The sequence below is a fragment of the Balaenoptera physalus genome (assembly GCF_965194825.1).
Source record: "Balaenoptera physalus genome assembly, chromosome: 13".
NCBI lineage: Eukaryota > Metazoa > Chordata > Mammalia > Artiodactyla > Balaenopteridae > Balaenoptera > Balaenoptera physalus.
Window position 1 is genome coordinate 83544063 of NC_138892.1, and position 19951 is coordinate 83564013.

General features: G+C 37.6%; 1 protein-coding gene across 6 annotated transcripts in view; it reads left to right on the forward strand.

The window, feature by feature from the left end:
• OVCH1 (ovochymase 1) overlaps positions 1-19951 on the forward strand; it is a 90776-nt gene that overhangs the window by 62171 nt on the left and 8654 nt on the right. For all 6 annotated transcript variants that reach the window (XM_082419598.1, XM_082419600.1, XM_082419603.1 and 3 more), the window contains 4 exons: positions 5688-5813; positions 9136-9183; positions 10510-10734; positions 18709-18882. In XM_082419598.1, coding sequence (XP_082275724.1) covers positions 5688-5813; positions 9136-9183; positions 10510-10734; positions 18709-18882 — 573 coding nt within the window. The remainder of the gene's footprint in view (positions 1-5687; positions 5814-9135; positions 9184-10509; positions 10735-18708; positions 18883-19951) is intronic.

Consider the following 19951-nt stretch of genomic DNA (forward strand, 5'->3'; position numbering starts at 1 on the left):
GGGAATGTTCCCAAAGCTTTCTAAGAATCACTGTCCTCATTTGTGACATGAAGATAATCTACCTGTAACTTTTTGTGTGATTTAAAAGAAGAGACACCCCACCATCACTAGCACACACAGATACATGGGCATTAAAAATTCCCAATTTGCTTAAGTCAGAGATACAGATGCCTAAGGTAACAAGGTGACTCCCAGAGGGAGAGGATGTGTGGCATTTTGCTGGCCTTTGACTCTTTAGAAAGGACCCAGATGCCAGTGTCACTCTCAACGTAGGTAGAGCCCTGCCAGAGTTGATAAAATAGCCAATTGCTAACCCACTGTCCTTTTATTCTTCGGGCTTACATTACCATCCCAGAAGCAGGTGTATTAACAATCTTTGTGTTTCTACTTAAGAGAATGTTAGTAAACATGGAGCTTTCCTGGTCCTGAGTCAACATAACATCAATAAGGGCTTAGCTTCTTGTGGGGAGAGTATAGCATCTAGGCCCAGTATCCTTGGAAATTATCTATGCTTCTTGCTTTCTTGCCTTACTTGTACTGCTTCGTGAGATTACTTTGAGAATTAAATGAGAGAATGCATGTTAACCAATATAAAAGAAACCAAGCTTCTGCTGTGTTTGAATTAGAATTATACATTTTAATTCATATTCTTAAGATTGTGGTGCTTAGAAGAAAAGATTAGACTGTTGTTTCCCAATTGCCTCTCCATCAATGGGGTGTTGGAGAACACACAGTTTGGAAGAACAAAGAAATAAAGAAAAATGGAAAACAGTACATTAGTTATATCAGTTATAATTTATAGAATTAATGAACTATATATCTGTTGTTCTTTACTTAGAATTTGTTCTTTACTTAGAATTTGTTCTTTACTTAGAATTAGTTCACAAAACATATGTAATATTTCCTATCTTCTTCCACAAAAATTTTATGACTCTATTTCAATTTCTGCACATAAGACTCACAGCCTCTAGGGGTTAACTCAATTTTTGAGGTCAATAGGTTATTGAATGAATTTTTTTTTTTTTAATTAATTTATTTATTTATTTATTTATGGCTGTGTTGGGTCTTCGTTTCTGTGGGAGGGCCTTCTCTAGTTGTGGCAAGCGGGGGCCACTCTTCATCGCGGTGCGCGGGCCTCTCACTGTCGCGGCCTCTCTTGTTGCGGAGCACAGGCTCCAGACGCGCAGGCTCAGTAATTGTGGCTCACGGGGCCCAGCCGCTCCGCGGCATGTGGGATCTTCCCAAACCAGGGCTCGAACCCGTGTCCCCCGCATCGGCAGGCGGATTCTCAACCACTGCGCCACCAGGGAAGCCCCTGAATGAATATTTTTAACCTAACCAACTATGCTATATCCCAAGAATGCACGAATAGTTTAATATTGAAAATGTATTATCTATCTTAAAACTAGGTCAAATTAGGAAAAAATAGATATAAATTAATGATACAATAATCATATCCTTAAAACCATCCCAGTAAAAATTAGTTAAAAGATATAATGGAAAAATCACTTCAGTCATAATTAGCAACAAAAACCATGTAACTAGGAATAACCTTAAAATGAAATGTGAGTTTTATTGTGCAAATGTGAAATTTACACACACACACACACACACACACACACACACACACACACAGATCTGAATAGAGAAAAGACCATGTTCTAAAACTGGAAGACAAAATTAACATTAATTCACCCCAAATTAATTTAGAAATATAGCAAAATCTAGCAAAATCCCAATGGGAATTGTTTTTGGAGAGTGAGGAGGAAATTGATAATAACTAAAGTTTATCCTTAAAATAAACAGAACTAGCTGAAAATGTTTTGGGGGAAAAAATGACCAGATGATGAGGTGAATTATCAATATTAAAACATACTTTAAAATAATGATAATTTTAAAAGGTAGTACTCTTACAAGAATAGACACACATGACTAGAAATAAATAGACCGGAAGGGGCCCAAGAAACTGTAAGGCATTTATATGTGATAAACTTGGCATTACAAATCAGGGAGGAAAATATAAATTATATTCTCTCTCACCTCATAGAACAGTTGATTAAAGAGTTAAGCATTTTTCTTAAGCCATTAAAAGTTTAAAAAATAAGCAATTAGTTATGGATGGAGAAGGATCTTCTCATGTAAAAGCAATCGAAGACAATAGGAAATTATCAATAAACTCCTTTATAACTAAAAACTTTTCTTCAACAGAAACAAAATTAAAAAGCAAATAACAAACAAGATTTTCAACAACTCTGAGAAAGGCTTAAGGTAATTAATATAGGGAATGTTTACAAATCAGTATTAGAAAAGCCCAAATCTGTAAAATAAAATTAATTTACAGGCCCAAATATCTTTGACTCAGCCTTGAATGAATTTCAGGTTAAAACCAGAGTTCCCAAGGCTTTTGAGTCTTTTGTTCATTTTCCAAAAGAATTACAAACTATTGACCCAAGTGATTTTGAAAACAAAAAGCACTGGATTAACCTTTAACCTCTTTTGATAGATAAGGAAGGTTAATGAATATTTGCATATCAGTTACTATACAATCTAAATTACATCTCTCCTTATTTTGCCTCTTGTCACAATGAAGTGATCCTCTGGCCATCTGTTTATTAAAAAGGGCAGTTTTCCTATAATAGTGAAAAGCTTAATAGTTCTAGAATTGTTGACTTGAAACTATGTGTGTTATAACTGCTTTTGTTAGAATGTTTGTTTCAGAAGTATGATCAGTTAAACTTAGAAATGGTTTGTCACAGGGAGCAGATTTGAATTGTTAACCTTATGATAATAAACCCTGACTCAACAATTGTAAAGGACAGCTATATTCTTTTAGAAATAAGAGGATCCCTAACATAAAACAATTTTTAAATAGTACAATAAGAGTTTAATCAATTAATTTTAAAACGCAGTTCAGAATTACTATTTTCCTAGATATACCTTACTATAAAAATGGGCAAGTGATCTGAATGAGCAATTCATAGACAAATAAATACATGTGAGAAAAAATACTTAGCCTCTTTAAAACGGAAATGAAAAAAATTTTTACCTACTTAACTGACAAAAAAGATTTGAAGAATGATTATACTTAGTAGACAAAATGCAGTGTAACAGACATTTTCATGTTGTTGTTTAGGTACAATATGTCGTATGCTTTCTGGAGGAAGACATAGAAATATTTTTCAAAAGCTATAAATCTATAACCTTTTATTCAGCATTTCTATTTTTACCCATATTTATAAAAAATATGCCTTACATTTATGTGTAAGATATTCATTCAGCTGGTGTTATTTATGATAATGGCCAAAAAAAAAAAAAAAAAGGATCTAAATAGGAAATTGGTTAAGAAAAGTATAGTAAATCCATAGGATAAAATGTTATGCCACCACTAAATAAAATATTTTCAGCTAACTTTTTTAGAAGACAGAAAAATCTTACATGTAATATTGTAACTGAGCAGGATCCTATAGGGCCTTCCAGGGACAGGCCTTCCCCCCATACTCTGCAAATTTCCTGAGTTGTTTTAGATGTGGACCACCAACACTCCCCCCAACCCCACCAAATGGAAGATGTCAACTACTTGATGACCATGAGCACAGAGCCCCAGGCCTCCTGGAGCCTAAGGACCTGGCTTTTAAAAATGCTTTCCCTAAACCCTTCGGGGAGCTTGAGGCTTTTTAGGGCATGAGTCTTGCATGGTCTTGCAATAAACCTTTCTCTGCTCCAGACTCCGACATTTCAGTTTGTTTGGCCTCACCGTGCGTCGGGCACATGAACTTGTGTTAACAATATTAAGTGAGAAGATTGGAATGAAAAAATTACACAGTATATTTTAATTTTTTTTAAAAAGTGCTATGTATGACTTAAGTAAAGGTCTAAGGGGAAACACACCACTATGTTTAAGTGGATATTTCTAGATTGCAATATTATAAGTAATTGTTTTTAAAATTCTCCAAGTTTTCTCCAGAGAATGGTTAAACATTCTTATCTTAAAGAAAACTATAAAGAGCAAAAGATGAGAGACTTCCCTGGTGGAGCAGTGGTTAAGAATCCGCCTGCCAACGCAGGGGACACAGGTTCGAGCTCTGGTCTGGGAAGATCCCACATGCCATGGAACAACTAAGCCCGTGTGCCACAACTACTGAGTCCATGTGCCTCAACTACTGAAGCCCATGTGCCTAGAACCCGTGCTCCGCAACAAGAGAGGCCACCGCAATGAGAAGCCCGCGTGCTGCAACTAGAGAAAGCCCGTGCGCAGCAACAAAGACCCAATGCAGCCAAAAATAAATAAAGTTATTAAAAAAAATAAAAAGCAAAAGACGAAAGAAAAATGTTTTGTTCTAGAAGCTGAACTAGATTCATAGGGTAGCAGTTACAGAGAACTTCATGACAGCAGTCTGGCTATTAGCAGTCAGCCTCACAAGAGAGAGAACCATCGGTGAGGATCAGTCTCCATCATCTTCTGAAGGATGCTTTAGAAGCCCAGGGGTAATGGGAGGTTGAGCGAAACCATTGCTAATTAGCCCTAGGATTCTGATTCACAGGAGACCTCTAAGAACTATTGCCTAAAAAAATTTCATTTACACCAGCTAGTGGTTTTGACTTTCATGCCAATTACTGTACCTTGCCTCTTATTCATTTGGCTGTGCTGTGGATAAATGAAGGCTGTATGTAGCTAAGGCTCAAATATACTCCCTTATATATAGTTATTTCAGTTGGGTGACAAAAATATTTTTTTAGTTCCCTGATGACCTAGCTAGACTGAAACCAGCCTCTGTACCTCAAGACCAAATTAAATCTTGGAGACAGTTTTGGGTGAGGTAGAAAAGAATAGCTTGATTGCTTTGCCAGGCAAAGGGGGTCACAGTGGGTTAATGCCCTCGAAACCATGTGTCCCCACTTGGAGAGGGTAGTGAGAAGTGTTATAGTAATGGTTCAAAGAGGGCGTGATCAGCTCGTGGACATTCTTCTGATTGGTTGGTGGTGAGGTAAGTAGGAGTCAGCATCATCAACCTTCAGGTTCCAACTAGTCTGGGGCCTATGTGCTTGTGAGCAGCATACCATGGTTAATTGTTAACTTCTCCCACCTGGAGGGGGTTTCAGTATCTGCAGAACAGTTCAAAGATAGTGCTGTGGGTATCCGTTGATGGGGAGCCAGGACCTTGCCCCAACCAGGCTGTACTATTGTTTCTCTTGACTGTTTGTTTCTCCCTGGTTTCGCATCCCCTCCCTTCCCTCATTAGCAACTGCTTGAATCTGCCCTTTGAAACTCAAGGAAGGTCATGGAGGCTGAATGGAGGCTATTTCCTGTAATTCAAGAAACGGGGGACACAGAAAGCCTTTGTGCCCAGGAGCCCCCCAGGGCCCTGCTCAGTATCAACCATGTTACCTTCTTTTATATTATATGGCTTTAAAAAGATCTACCTAAGTATTTCAGACAGTATAAGAACTGGATACAGTGTCCTAGTTGGTTTGGAACCACTTTCTTAGAACTGCTTATACTCAAGAATCTGGAACATCTCTCTCTATTCTAATTGGGTTTTATTTTGCTTAATTTTCCCATTTTTATATTGTTGATACGGGATACAGTATAAATTTGTATTAAAACTAGGATTTTTTTTCCTTTCACTTTGCTCAATAACCTTTGCCTTGATGAATAGTAAGATTTTTTTTTTTTTTTTTTTGTCTAGGAGATCTATGTAAAGGAGATTCACCTTCATTAAAATCTCATGGTCCTCTTATGATGTTGATTTTCACATACAATGTCAGTTTGGCCATGGAAAAATTTTCTTTGAGATATTCTTTTCATATGTCTGGTAAGTCTATTACTTTTTTCATATTTGTTTTTGTGTATGTTTGTTTTATTGTGCTTTATTAGAAAATATGTGTTATCAAATAAAGAGATTTGAATTCTTTATTTCATTTGTCAGCTATAGGGGAGAAGAAAAAAACAATATTTAAGATTGTGATTTCTATAATCTGTGGAGGTCTCAAGCTAAACCTCCTTAAGGCATAAGATTGATCAGATTTTTCATTTTTTCTTACAGCAACTAATAATTTTGTCTAGTTTTCTGTATACTTGGAATATTGTAAAAATGCAGTAGGAAATTTTTATCCCTAGCCTAAAAGTTTCAAGTAATTTTTCTATTTTGAAATTCATTTCCTTAATGTACTAATATCAAGAGTAATTGATTCTTTTTTTAAAACTTGTTTGGTGGATAGTTCATATATATTAGTTGTAACCAGATTCTTGAAAAATATGCTTTGCCCAACATTCCTATAGTTTTGGTGAAGGCATAGACAGCATTATGAAAATTGGAACTTTTGCAAATTGGGTATCATGGAAAAAGCATTTGCAATTATGCTTAATTCTGAATAGTTATTAGAACTGCTCTAGTCCTTAAGATTAATCAATTCATACTCATTAAAATTGTTAATTGGAATACAATTGTAGAAATATTTCTGCAAAAAACATTATACTTTTTTAGTCTGATAATGTGAGAAATGTTGGATGGAGAACACAAAGAAGATTTGCATCAAGTTCAAATTATGTAAGTGAAAGTATACCGTAAGGGGCTAACATAAAATAGAATAAAATCTCACATTTAAGCCTTTAATTATTCAGGCTATCAACAAATTGTTTTAAACTTATGCCAGGCCATGTTTAAAGCACTGAGGATTCAGCAGTGAACAAGACAGTCCCTGCCCTAGAAGAGTTTACAGTCTAGTGGGGGAGATAGTCAGTAATCTGTAAACAGAGAAGGACAGAGACTGTTGCTCATCACCCAGTTCTGCCATGATTAACCCACTGCAGTAGCTGATGGACAGTGTACTCTGTGCTTCAGAGGGAAGAAACTAAGGTGATAACAGGATGCTCTGTGCTCTGGAAAAGCAAGCCCCTTGCATAGTTAGATGTATATCTCTGGAAGAATTTTAATGAACCCAGATTTTGCATTTTCCCATACACAGAAAAGCACTAAAATCATTAACTTCAGATCTCTGTACTTTGTGACTAGCAGTAATGTTTTATCAAGACATGTGCTTGACTGCACATATTCCCTAGCCAAAATCACATTTAAGCTGGCTTCTCCCCCTACCTCTTCGGAACAGCTTTCTCAGAGCTACTGAGCGGTTGTCTTGTGGGTTAGTCCTCAGTAAGACACTGAGTAAAACAAACTCATAGCTCTTAGGTTGTGCATTTTTCTTTCAGTCAACTAATCAAATAATCTCATAGAAAAATATAGAGTGAAAAAACAACTATATTAAGTTTTGAAGGAGAGATCTTATTTAGTTCGGTAAAGGATGGGCATGGAATTCTAGGAAAACTTTCTTTGTTCTCTTACAGCAAAACACCTTGAAATGTATTTCTACTCACTGTCTACCCTTTTACCCTTTCATTTTTTCTTGAATCCATTCCCATAAGGCTTTCTTTCTTACCATTCCCCAGACGGTGTTCTTGCCAAAGCTACCAGTGACCTCCACAGGTTCAGATCCAACAGTCACTTCTCAGTCCTAATAGCTGCATTTGGCACGGATAAGCTCTTCTTCCTTCTGGAGTTTCATTTGTCATGGCCTCTAGGAAACCACTGTTTCTTGGCTATCCTCTTACTTCATTGGTCTCCTTGGAGTCTTTTTGCTGGTTGCACCTCCTTTTCTCTACTATTAAAAGTTGAGGTGTCCCAGGACCCAGTCCTTGACTTTCTTTTCTTCTCTACCTGTAGTCACTCTTAAATGATCTCACCCAATCCCTAGTTTTAAATACCGTCTTTACACAGATAACTCCCAAAGTATATCTCCAGTCCCAACTTCTTTTTTGAACTCCAGTGCTATATATCCAATTGCCTCCCTCTTCATTTGGATATCTAATAAGCATCTCAAACTTAACATGACCAGAATTCAAGTCTTGATTTCCTACCCCTGTCTCCAAATTCTTCCTCCACCAATCTTCCCCACCTCAGTAGATGGCAACTACAGTTTACTAATTAATTGCTCAAGCCATTATCTTGGTAATCCTTGACTTTTCTTCTCACATCTCTCATTGGATTTAGTTAATCTGTGGGCCTTCAGCAAAACTGATCTGGAATCCAACTACCTCTCAACGTCACTATAACATTCTGATACAAGCCTTTGTTTAGTCTGTTTTACTAATAGCCAGACTAAACAGAATAATCATTCTACCCAGAATAATTATTTTTAAAAGAATAATTCAGATCATGTTACTCCTCTGCTTATAATCTTTCAATATTTTCCCAGCTCACTCTTAGTAAAAGTCCTTACAGTGACCTATAAGATTCTATATGATATGGTTCTTGGCTACCTCCTTGAGTACTTCTCCTGCCATTTTCCCCAGTGCTCGCTCTACACCATCCTTCCTGCTGTTCCCCAGACACACCAAGCATGCCCCACGGCTGTTATCTCCAAAATGTACAACATGCCTAGCAAATAGATGATGCTCAAGAATTGTCTGAATAAAGGAAATGACATTCTAGCTGGGGTAGATTAGTGAGTAGAGAGTAAGGAGGTAGCTCCCTATCTAATAAATGGATAAGAAATACATCTGTTTTGCTTATAGAAATCCCTTTGGCTTAGAGCTAAAAGATGAATAGAAGTCAACTCAGCAGACTTCGTACACGTGTTCAATTTCTGTTTTCAGATAAACACAGAAAAGCTTTAGTGCAGACATTTTTCTAACAACAGCAGAAATGTAATAGATTTACCCCATGTGTGAGGTTTGTTAAAGATCTGACTCATCATTCATATTCTTGAGATTACAAATTAAAATATATCAGTAGAAATTGTTATATCTATGTGAGTAAAAAATATAAAACCATAAAATGTGTGTGCAATATTTAGTAGTATGGAAAAATATTCACAATTGGGGGGGTAGGGGAGGTTACAATGGTGTAAAATGAAATACAATTAAAAAATGTATATACTATAGCTTAGGAAAAAGCAGGAGTTACATTAAAATATGAGTATTGGTTATAGGATGGGACTACAGGAGACTTTTATTTTCTCCTTTGAAATCTGTTTTTTTTTGAAATTTTCTACAATGTAAACGTATCACTTAAACAAAAGAATAAAGAAATATAAAGTATTAAATAGGATATATTGACCTTGAATATTCTCTTATTCTAGATTCTGTGAAAGGAAAAATTAAAGTTAATGGTAAAGAGGAGAAAGGAGGTAAGGAATTGGCTTCATTGTCTTGGCTTTGTTTACCTGATATTATGGAAATAGAGTGAGGAATATCTTTGCTGCTAAACACTGTTCAGGAAGAAGTATACCCTGGCTGCTATCAAAAACTTTCAAGTGTTGTGTCCTTATTCTATTTGCTTTATAGTGAAATATGAACTTGTACTAGTTTTCTGAGTGTCAAACTTTGGGGGTGGTGGAGACCTGGGTCAGATCAGGGAGTAGAGAGTAACAAGGTAGCGCCCTATCTAATTAATGGGTAAGAAACACATGTTTTATTTATGGGAGCTTCCCTAACTATTTGAATTCTATTATTCATTAACATTCTTTCCATATATTTTATGTCTTTTGGATTGTGCATGTATCTCTGTCTCTCTCGTTTTCTTTTTTGGCTGGGCCATTGCATAGTGAAACAAAATGATAAGATTATTGATAAGTAAATGTTTTTGGATGACATTAACTTTAGGTTACCTAGAGCATTTGGAGTAAACCCAAAATGTCACTGAATTCCTCAATTCTCTTTTTGGTGTAGTAGCCCCTTGGCCCTTGTGAACCTTCATATCCTGGTTTCAACTATCTGAGAGTAATCCAAATTTCCCTACCAAATAAATGATTGTAATTTGAAGTGTAGGCTGAATTTTAGGAGTGTTTAATTTACTCGGGGATTTAGAAGATTGTGTGCTAAAAATGAGCAACAAAACTACATTGAAATATAGATATGGTTGACTTAGTGGTTCACAGTTTGTGAGTTAAACTCAAAGAACTTTAATCTGTCTTCTTTTGGGAGGTGTCAGATTTTCAAAACAAGTCATTTAAACCCTGTGTCACCATACATAAGGAGCTATGGAAGCAAAAAAATAGTGATAGAACTTTATAAAAGTACACTACAGTTTAGGTGTTTTTTTTTTTTTTAATTTTTAATATATTTATTTATTTATTTTTGGCTGTGTTGGGTCCCCGTTTCTGAGCGAGGGCTTTCTCCAGTTGCGGAGAGTGGGGGCCGCTCTTCATCACGGTGCCCGCTCTTCATCGTGGTGCCCGGGCCTCTCACTATCGCGGCCTCTCTTGTTGTGGAGCACAGGCTCCAGACACGCAGGCTCAGTAGTTATGACTCACGGGCCTAGTTGCTCCGCGGCATGTGGGATCCTCCCAGACCAGGGCTCGAACCCGTGTCCCCTGCATTGGCAGGCAGACTCTCAACGACTGCGTCACCAGGGAAGCCCTACAGTTTAGGTCTTAATGACCTAGTTGTAGACATTAAAACCAGATCCTTCATTATTGTATTAAATATGTTTTTTTTTTTCTTTTTGCCTCAAGGATGTCCAGTATTGGATTTGATTCCAGTTCGTTCTATTGAGATCACATCTCCCAATTATCCTAACATTTATCCTAACATGCTGAACTGCACTTGGACTTTTTATTCTATGTCAGGAAATAAAATGAAGGCAGTGATTAAAGGCTTTATAACAGAAGAATCTTGGAACTGTGAATGGGATTACTTCAATATTTATGACGGACCAGATCAGCAATCAAGATTACTTGGTAAACTGAACTTTCTTAAATGTCCTACATTGAGTGGCATTCATATAAGCATTTATATAATCATATATATGGAAACCATGACCTACATTTGCCTTTGGAATGATATAATTTGTTGTCAGTGATTTTCCATCAGATCCTTCAGCAGAATCCTGAGTATTATTATTTTTTTTAATGTACATCAATTTTCTTCATGTCATGCTTATTTATGTGATGTGCTTGTGTTCTCTTTCTTACTCTTCTATTTTCTCTCTATTCTTGCTTTACTTTTTATTTATTTATTTAGTTAGTTAGTTAGTTAGTTATGGCTGTGTTGGGTCCTCGTTTCTGTGTAAGGGCTTTCTCTAGTTGTGGCAAGCGGGGGCCACTCTTCATCGCGGTGCCCGGGCCTCTCATTATCGCGGCCTCTATTGTTGCAGAGCACAGGCTCCAGACGCGCAGGCTCAGTAATTGTGGCTCATGGGGCCTAGTCGCTCCGCGGCATGTGGGATCTTCCCAGACCAGGGCTCGAACCCGTTTCCCCTGCATTAGCAGGCAGATTCTCAACCACTGCGCCACCAGGGAAGCCCCTGAGTATTATTGAACACAATGAGATGAGCATGAGACCGTACTCACTGGATCTTGACCTTTAATTCCAGCTCTTTTTGATTTCACCCAGTGATTCCTATCTCATTTTACCATTAGGGAGCACACTAATTTTGTTTTTCTCAGGAGGTCATATGTTTTAAGAGGTTTTATTTCCTAAACTGCATTTTTAGGTAACTTTTTGAAATTTGTTTACTCAGATTTCATCCTCACAGTAAAGGTGGTTCTCTTTAGGCCCAGGGTAAATTATTAAAAGGTAAAGGTCAATTATCTTGAATAATCTTTGGAGATTTATTGACCACATGGTGTCTACCATGTTTGGATGTCAGGCAATATCCTGTTCTAAGATTGACACATAGAGGGAACTTTTCCAAAGGTTTTGTAATTCAATATTGTATCACCTTCTCCAATCTCCAACCAGTTATGCCAATCAGGACACCTTTACAATCCACCTATCACAAAGGGCAAGAGGAGAGGTTTATTTTTTAAAATTTTTATAAATTTATTTATTTATTTTATTTTTGGCTGTGTTGGGTCTTTGTTGCTCTGCAGGGGCTTTTCTGTAGTTGCAGCGAGCGGGGCTACTCTTTGTTGTGATGCACGGGCTTCTCATTGCAGTGGCTTCTCCCGTTGCGGAGCACGGGCTTTAGGCGCACGAGCTTCAGTAGTTATGGCATGCGGGCTCAGTAGTTGTGGCTCATGGGCTCTAGGGTGCAGGCTCAGTAGTTGTGGCGCACAGGCTTAGTTGCTCCACGGCATGTGGGATCTTCCCGGACCAGGGCTCAAACCCGTGTCTTCTGCATTGGCAGGCAGACTCTTAACCACTGCACCACCAGGGAAGCCCCAAGAGGAGAGTTTTGATGCTATCTTTTTCCAGGGGCCTTAACCACTCCTATGATATTCTAGGATTTATAACACCAGTAAGTTCAGCAATGTGCTTTGAAATTCCAAAGTTATCTAAATTTTTTCTTATCAACAAGTTTGGTTCCTGCCAAGGATTCTAAAGCAATTGAGAGTATGGAGGCAGAGGAGATACAAAATATCAAGCTATCAGTTCTCCATAAGATTAATATGAGGTGTCTATAGCATCCAACCCTCCAGCCCTAACTCTTGTGAATGCCTTTCAACCAGAGACCCTTGGAACATACCTGGAGTTGACCAAGTTAGATTTATTACTCATTGTGGAGAGGGAAAACACATATCCTGGAAAACCATGGGTTGTTAAAAGGGTGGTAGAGAGAACCTATTACAGTATTTAGGCTTTGGTCAGGTAATTTTGGAGAAGGTCTAGAGAAGTGTACTTTGCTCTAGATTGCTTGCAGGAAGTGGGGCAACTTTATGATTGGGTATCTCAATCATAGGGAGCCCTGACTAGAGTAAGGATAAAACTGTGATTGGTAAAGAAGTAGCAAGCTCTCATTTCAGCCATGAGAGGTCAATGTTTGGTATTTTTGTTGGTTACAGATGACCTTGTTTTTGTCTCATTTTATCATAGATTCAGAGTCTTGTCTGATGTTGATGTCCTGTGAGATTGTTTATGTCCAACAGGAGAACACAGTCCAGCTGTGAGTGTTGGACCAGCTCCTGGATGTCAGGGCTGCGTTTCTCTTTCTCACTCTTTAGTATTCCTCAACCTGACAACATTATTCCTCTTTAAAAGTTCTGATTAATCAAAAATTCATGGGTGTCAAAAGATTACAAATGAGACAACTAATATTTCTATAATTAGCTTATACAATTCTATATAAAAGTGAGGACACTACCATTTGTTTGCTAGTTTATACAGTTTTATTTCATATACTTTTATGTCCTTACATAGTTTTAGTTCAGTGAAATATGCAATTTCTATAAGCATTGTTAAACTGTTGAACACTGAGCCCCATTACTACTCTCCCAGCTAGTTAGAAGGGCTAGCCCATATGTGGAACCACATTGTCTATATTGTCTCAGTTATCTTTTCTTACTAAATCTTTTCGCTCACCTGAATAGAATTTATCAGTTTTTAGCTAGTTTTTAATTATTTCTGTGAATGTAAATGGAGTGGTACACAGCCTCCAAGTTGTCTTCATTGCAATGCTTTTACAATATTTTAATGAAAAGAACTTAGCAAAATTAAGGTTCATCTGGTCTTCCTTCTTCCATTTACCCCATGAAGGTAAGACATCAGTAACTAGTAAACACCATATTAAATGTACAGGTTAAATTCATTCATGACTGAGCATTTTCTAATGTGATAGGCACCTTGAAGAAACAATGGTAAACAATTCAGAAATGATCACTGCCACCTTCTTTTGGGAAGACAGATGATAAAGAAGAAGAAAACTAGTAACAGTATTTAACAGTAAATAATAATCAAATAATTATTGATTGTCAACATAATCTGAAGGAAATAAGTTGAAGCAGAAGTATGGAATAATAGTGGGTAGACAGTTGCTTTAGTTAAGATGGTCACAGAAGATCCAAAGAATGAGAAGGAAACAGCCAGGCAAGGCCAGAATAGCAGGTGCAAAGGTGTCTAGTACCTATCTGACCTTACCTCCTACCATTCTCCCTCTCCTTCACCCAAAACCAGGCACACTGGCTTCTTTATTCTTCCTCAGACTAACCGAGCATATTCCTGCTTGGCCCCAAGGTGACTTCAAGGTTCACTTCCTCAGTTCATTCAGATGTCTTTTCAAATGTTACCTAATCTAAGGCCTCTTCTATCACACAATCTAAGTAACCCTCCTCCACTTTTCCTTCTTGGCATTTATCATGACCTGGCAGCGTATATATCAATATTTATTTGTTTAGAATCTGTTTCCCTCCACCAGAATGAAAATTTCCTGAGAGTAGGACTTAGTCTCTTGTTCACTGCTGTATCTCCAGTGTCTAGAGCACTCCTAACACTTAGTAAATATTTGATGAAAAAATAAGTGAGAAAATGGCCTTACAGGTGGGAAGAGCTTGGTAACCTAGGAAACTCTCAGAGGTCAGAGTGGCTGGAGATTGAGTGAGGACAGGCTGGAATGAGGTGAGGTTGTAGAAGATGGAGGCTTTGCCTAGTTGTGCAGCTCAGGTTATCGTAAGGAGTTTGGATTTTATGCCAGTGCAATGGGAGGTCATTAAAGGCTTTTGACAGGGGAGTAAGTTGAGGGCTGCTATGACTGCCATGTTGGGAGTGGATTTTAGGGTGACAGGGTGAATTATGTCTGCAGCTATGAGGCTATCATGGTAATCTAGACCTACGCTGTCTAATCCATGTTGTCATTTAAATTCAAATTAGTTAAAATGAAATGAAATGTGGTATTAGCCATACTTCAAGTGCTCAATTGCTACATGTAGTGAGTGATTACCATACTGGACAGCACTCATATTAAACTTTACATCATTGCAGAATGTCCTGTTAGTACTGTTTTAGGTAATAGATAATGTTGCCTTGAAAGAGGATGGCAACAAAGGAGTACAAGTGACGTGGACAGATCTGGAGATAGAACTGATAGGATTTCTGGATGGATTGAATGTGGAATTAAATCTGCAGATCAAGGATGGCTCCTAAGTTATGGTATGAGGTTTTTGGAGGTGGTGGCATTTACAGAGATGGGAAATACTAGAGGGAGAAATAGATTTGTGGGGAGAGATCTATCCATGTTAAATTTTTTTTTAAAGATTTATTGATTGATTGATTGATTGATTGCTATGTTGGGTCTTCGTTTCTGTGCTAGGGCTTTCTCTAGTTGTGGCAAGTGGGGGCCACTCTTCATCGTGGTGCACAGGCCTCTCACTATCGTGGCCTCTCTTGCTGCGGAGCACAGACTCTAGACGCGCAGGCTCAGTAGTTGTGGCTCACGGGCCTAGTTGCTCCTCGGCATGTGGGATCTTCCCAGACCAGGGCTCGAACCCGTGTCCCCTGCATTGGCAGGCAGATTCTCAACCACTGCGCCACCAGGGAAGCCCCCATGTTAAATTTTTAATGCCATGATACATCTAGGTTGAGTTAGCAACAGGGAGCTAGAAGTAGAACTTTTAAAGTTTGGGCTTGAGATATAAATTTGAGAGTTGTCAGCTTCTTATAAGTTTCCTTAAGTTATTCATTCTCTGACTTCATCAGTTTCCTCTATCATTCTCATCAGTTTCAAACACATTCTAGTATTACCCATAATTCAAAACAAAACAGAACAAGAAATTTAGCTGTTGCCCCATTTCTCTGCTTCTCCTGACAGCAAAATCTCTCACTTTCTTAGAGGGTGATGGATATAGAAAGTTTATGGGATTAATGGCGAGAAGGTCATGGAGAGAGCAAACAATTACAGCAGGGAAATACTAACGGATTAGGATAGATAGGAAGTGGTGATTTAGAAAGTAGGATGTTTGAAATCAAAATTTCAGAAGTCTCAAATGATTACAGAATTTCAGAGCAGTGTTGGTAAAGAATGATAAGATAAAAGAAATAAGTTCCCTTGTGTGGTCAAATTTAGGGTTGGCACGGAGCTGGCATTCACTAGCTCAGTCTTACAAATCTTCATAGTCAACGGCCAGTCTGTCTGGCTGTTGCTCCTGCAATACTGGCTATTAAATATCATCCTTGGTCAAGCAACAATTTTAAGGAACATTAACAAACTGGATCACATCCACAGAACATAATGACCAGGATGCTGAAGGGTGTGGACACCTGGGCATGTTTATCTTGGAGAAGAGAGAAGACAGAAGGATCATAATTTCTTCCCTTCAAATATTTATGGAATTCTCACAGAGACTCTCAGGCCAGGTATGAAACTTGTTCTGCCTAGTAACATCTAATAGTTATTGAATGTTTACCATTATTCAGGCATAGTCTTAAGAAATTTTAACTCTTAATCTTCTTAATAGTCGTATGGAGGTAGGTTACATTATCCTCATTTTAAATATAAGGAAACACAAATATATTGAGTAACTTGCCTCCAGTGACATAACTAGTAAATAGAGAAAGTTGGATTAAAGCCCAAGCACTCTGATTCAAACATTTATATCCTTGGCCACTCCACTAACCATGTGGCCATCATTACACTGATGCCTTTTGATTCAACATGAGCAAGAACTGTCAAGCAATTAGAACTGTTCAAAAAGAGAAAATGCTCATAAGTTCCATGTAATATCTTCAAATCCAGGTTTCATATGTCCAAGGGTATTTTAGAAGGAACTCCATGTTAGGGGCTTCCCTGGTGGCACAGTGGTTAAGAATCCGCCTGCCAATACAGGGGACACGGGTTCAATCCCTGGTCCGGGGCAGATCCCACATGCCGCAGAGCAACTAAGCCTGTGCACCACAACTACTGAGCCTGCACTCTAGAGCCCACAAGCCACAACTACTGAAGCCCACACGCCACAACTACTGAAGCCCACGCACCTAGAGCCTGTGCTCCACAACGAGAAGCCATTGCAATGAGAAGCCCGCTTGCCGCAACTAGAGAAAGCCCACATGCAGCAACGAAGACCCAACGCAGCCAAAAATAAATAAAATAAATAAATTTTTAAAAAATTAAAAAAAGGAACTCCGCGTTATATGAAAGCTTGAACTAAATTATCACTAAGATTCTATATTTAACCAAGTTCCTTACTTCTCATTCAGCCACCCATCTTAAACCTACACATTTTGTAAATGTGTTATCTGTATTTCTATCTAAGCCATTAATAGAAATACTGTACTTGGCAGAACCAAGGATAGAACCATTTTCATACCATTAAGACCTTCCCTTCAGGTTAACATTGTCTGGTTATTTAATCAGCTGTGAAACTTCCTAGTCATATAATTATCCACTTACATTTTATATCTGTTCACAGGGACATCATAAGGTACTCTATTAAGTGCCTCACTGAAATTAAGATTCATTAAGTTTATCTCATTCCCCCTAGCCACCATCTAATTAACTCTAAAAATTAAATTAGGTTAATTTAATATGGCATGTAAAGGATCACATGCTGGTTGCTTGTGACCACCGATTCCTTCTTCAAGTGTTCAAAACCCATCTGTCTAATAATTTGCTGTAAAATTTTGCTGGTTTATTTTTATTTAACAAACACTTATAATGCTTCATAAATACAACTTCATATAATTCCATGTGAGTATTTTTTCAATCTCCATTATACAGATGACAAAATTGAGGCAGAGAGATAGGTTAAATAACTTGCCTAGGGCTACATAGCTAATAAATGGCAGAACTAGCCCAAACCAGCAGTTTGGCTATAGAATCTGAGCCTGTAAGGGCTAAGCTACACTACTTCACTGATACAAGACTTTGGAAATCCTCTAGCCTCTTTGTTTTTCTCTGTCTCCTACCCATCCCCCTCTGCCAACCTCCAATCTCCTTTTTGAAAAACAGAGTAACATTTTCCCATTTCCATTATTTTAAAACTTCCAGAGTGTTAGTTGACTCTATGCAGAATGCCTTTACTTGACATGGTACATCCCAAAAGTTCCCCATCACATCCAATTCACCAAACAGATTCTCTGAGCATAAGAATGATGTAGAGATTAACTGTTGTCCTATTCCCCATCTTTCTCAGATTTCTGAGATAACATTATCTTTAAGACAAATCAGTAGTGTATCATTGTTTTATTTTGAGAGAATTTAAGTTACAGCCTGTACAGATAAATTACAGCAAATGGCCTATCACTATCAGGACCATCTTTGTGACAACTTTTGTGTTTCTGAATTAGGAAAGGATCATCACTAGTCTGTATTTGGGCAGCCTGTGAGTCTTAGTCAGTTTTGGATACTATAACAAAAATGCCATAGTTTGGGTAGCTTAAATAACAAACATTTATTTCTCACAGTTCTGAAGACTAGAAGTCCAAGATTTGGTGTCTGCTGAGGGCTTGCTTCCTGGTTCATAGCCGTCTTCTTGCTATATCCTCACATGGCAAAAAAAAAGTTGGGGAGGGGGGCTAGAGAGCTCTCTGGGGTCTCTTTTATAAGGGTTTATAAGGCTCCACCCTCATGACCAAATCACCTCCCAAAGGCCTCACCTACTACCATCACATTGGGGATTAGGATTTCTACATATGAACTTTGGGAGTATGCAAACTTTTGGTCCATAGTGCTGTTCCATTACTTCTATTTCTCTGTCCATTTATCTTCATCGAAATGCCTCTTTACCTATCTTTATGATCAAAGATTGCCATATAATTGTATATCATTTCCATATCAATTGCTAGCCCAGTCTTTTCCCTTTATCTTTTAAAATCTATACCCTTTTATCGTTTCAATCAAATCATGAATTTCATCCCACAAATCTTGATCTTACATTATTGATAATCATTCCTTTGTCAAGATTTGTTTGGAATTTAATGTCCCCTCTCTCTCTTCTCCCTCTTTTACCTATGTAACTACACAGGAAAAGTATTTTAATTATCGAGTATATCTCACATTGCAGCTCATTTATGTGGCTCCAAGAAAGAATTTGTCTTGATATCCAGTGGTGCTTACCTAACTGTGAATTTTAAGACTGATGAATCTGTGGGAGAAAGAGGTTTTAAACTTATTTTGGAAGATATGACTCAGAAGCAATCACAGAAAAGCAATATTGGGATCCAACTGCCTATTAATGGTAAGAAATTGTTTTAAAACATTTATTAAAGCAGGTACCATATATGCCTTAAAGTAGAACCTGGGGCCCACTGATTTAGGAGTCACTGGTAGTCAGTCACCTTGCTCTAATACTAAAAATAGGATAACTTCATTTCCAACCATTCCTTAAGGCATGAGAATTTGGTGGTTCTGGTAGATCATGTGAGCTAATAAAGTTAATTGGGGTGAGTATGTGTCTATATGTGTGTATGTTATTTTTATTTAAGAAATAGTGATAAACATAAGAGTCAGTCAGTTGCTATTTAAAAGATCCACTGGGGCCATTCAAGCTGAAACAAGGGTAGAGTTCAGTGTGTTTCCATGTCTCTGTTAACATATTTTTTATTAAGTAACCACCTCCCCACCCCCATGAAGAGCCCTCAAAAGGAATATTTTAGCTGAACCTATACTACTCTGCATAAAACAGAAACAAATGTGCTGCTTTTTATCTACTTATCCTATCTAATTTTAAGCTAGAATTCCATTAGTTGTGCTTAAGACTAAAAAACCTAATGAATCTATTATTAGGAGATTTTCTTGATTGGAGTGTAATTGCAGGAAGAATTTAATCCACGTGAACGCAAAGTTCTTTTTGATGTCGGTCTGTCTTTCCTAGGATAGTGGAACGAATGGGCTCTCCTAAGAGTCCTGGATTTGAGCTGTAGACTACTGAACCACATCATCCTATAGGTGTGATTTTTAATTGTTAAAGGGATGCTCACCTAACTGACCCTTCTTCTGTGTCCATTGCTTTTGTCTTTCATCACTATATCTCTAAACTGACCTTTTATTCTCACAGTAAAAATATTTAGCCTCATTTCTTTTTTTAAGTATTTTAAAGTAAGTTGAATACTAATAAAATATTGCTGTTATACATGTGTACAAACAGCCCAGAAGTCTGAGTTACCACATATAATGTGGATTACAAATGCAATAAAAAACATGCAGTAATGCAGTAAACCTTAATGCACTAAAGACATGTTTGAGTAACATACCTTTTGTGGGTTTTTTCTCCCTAAAATCTAGGATAATCTTAATTTTGAAGAGTG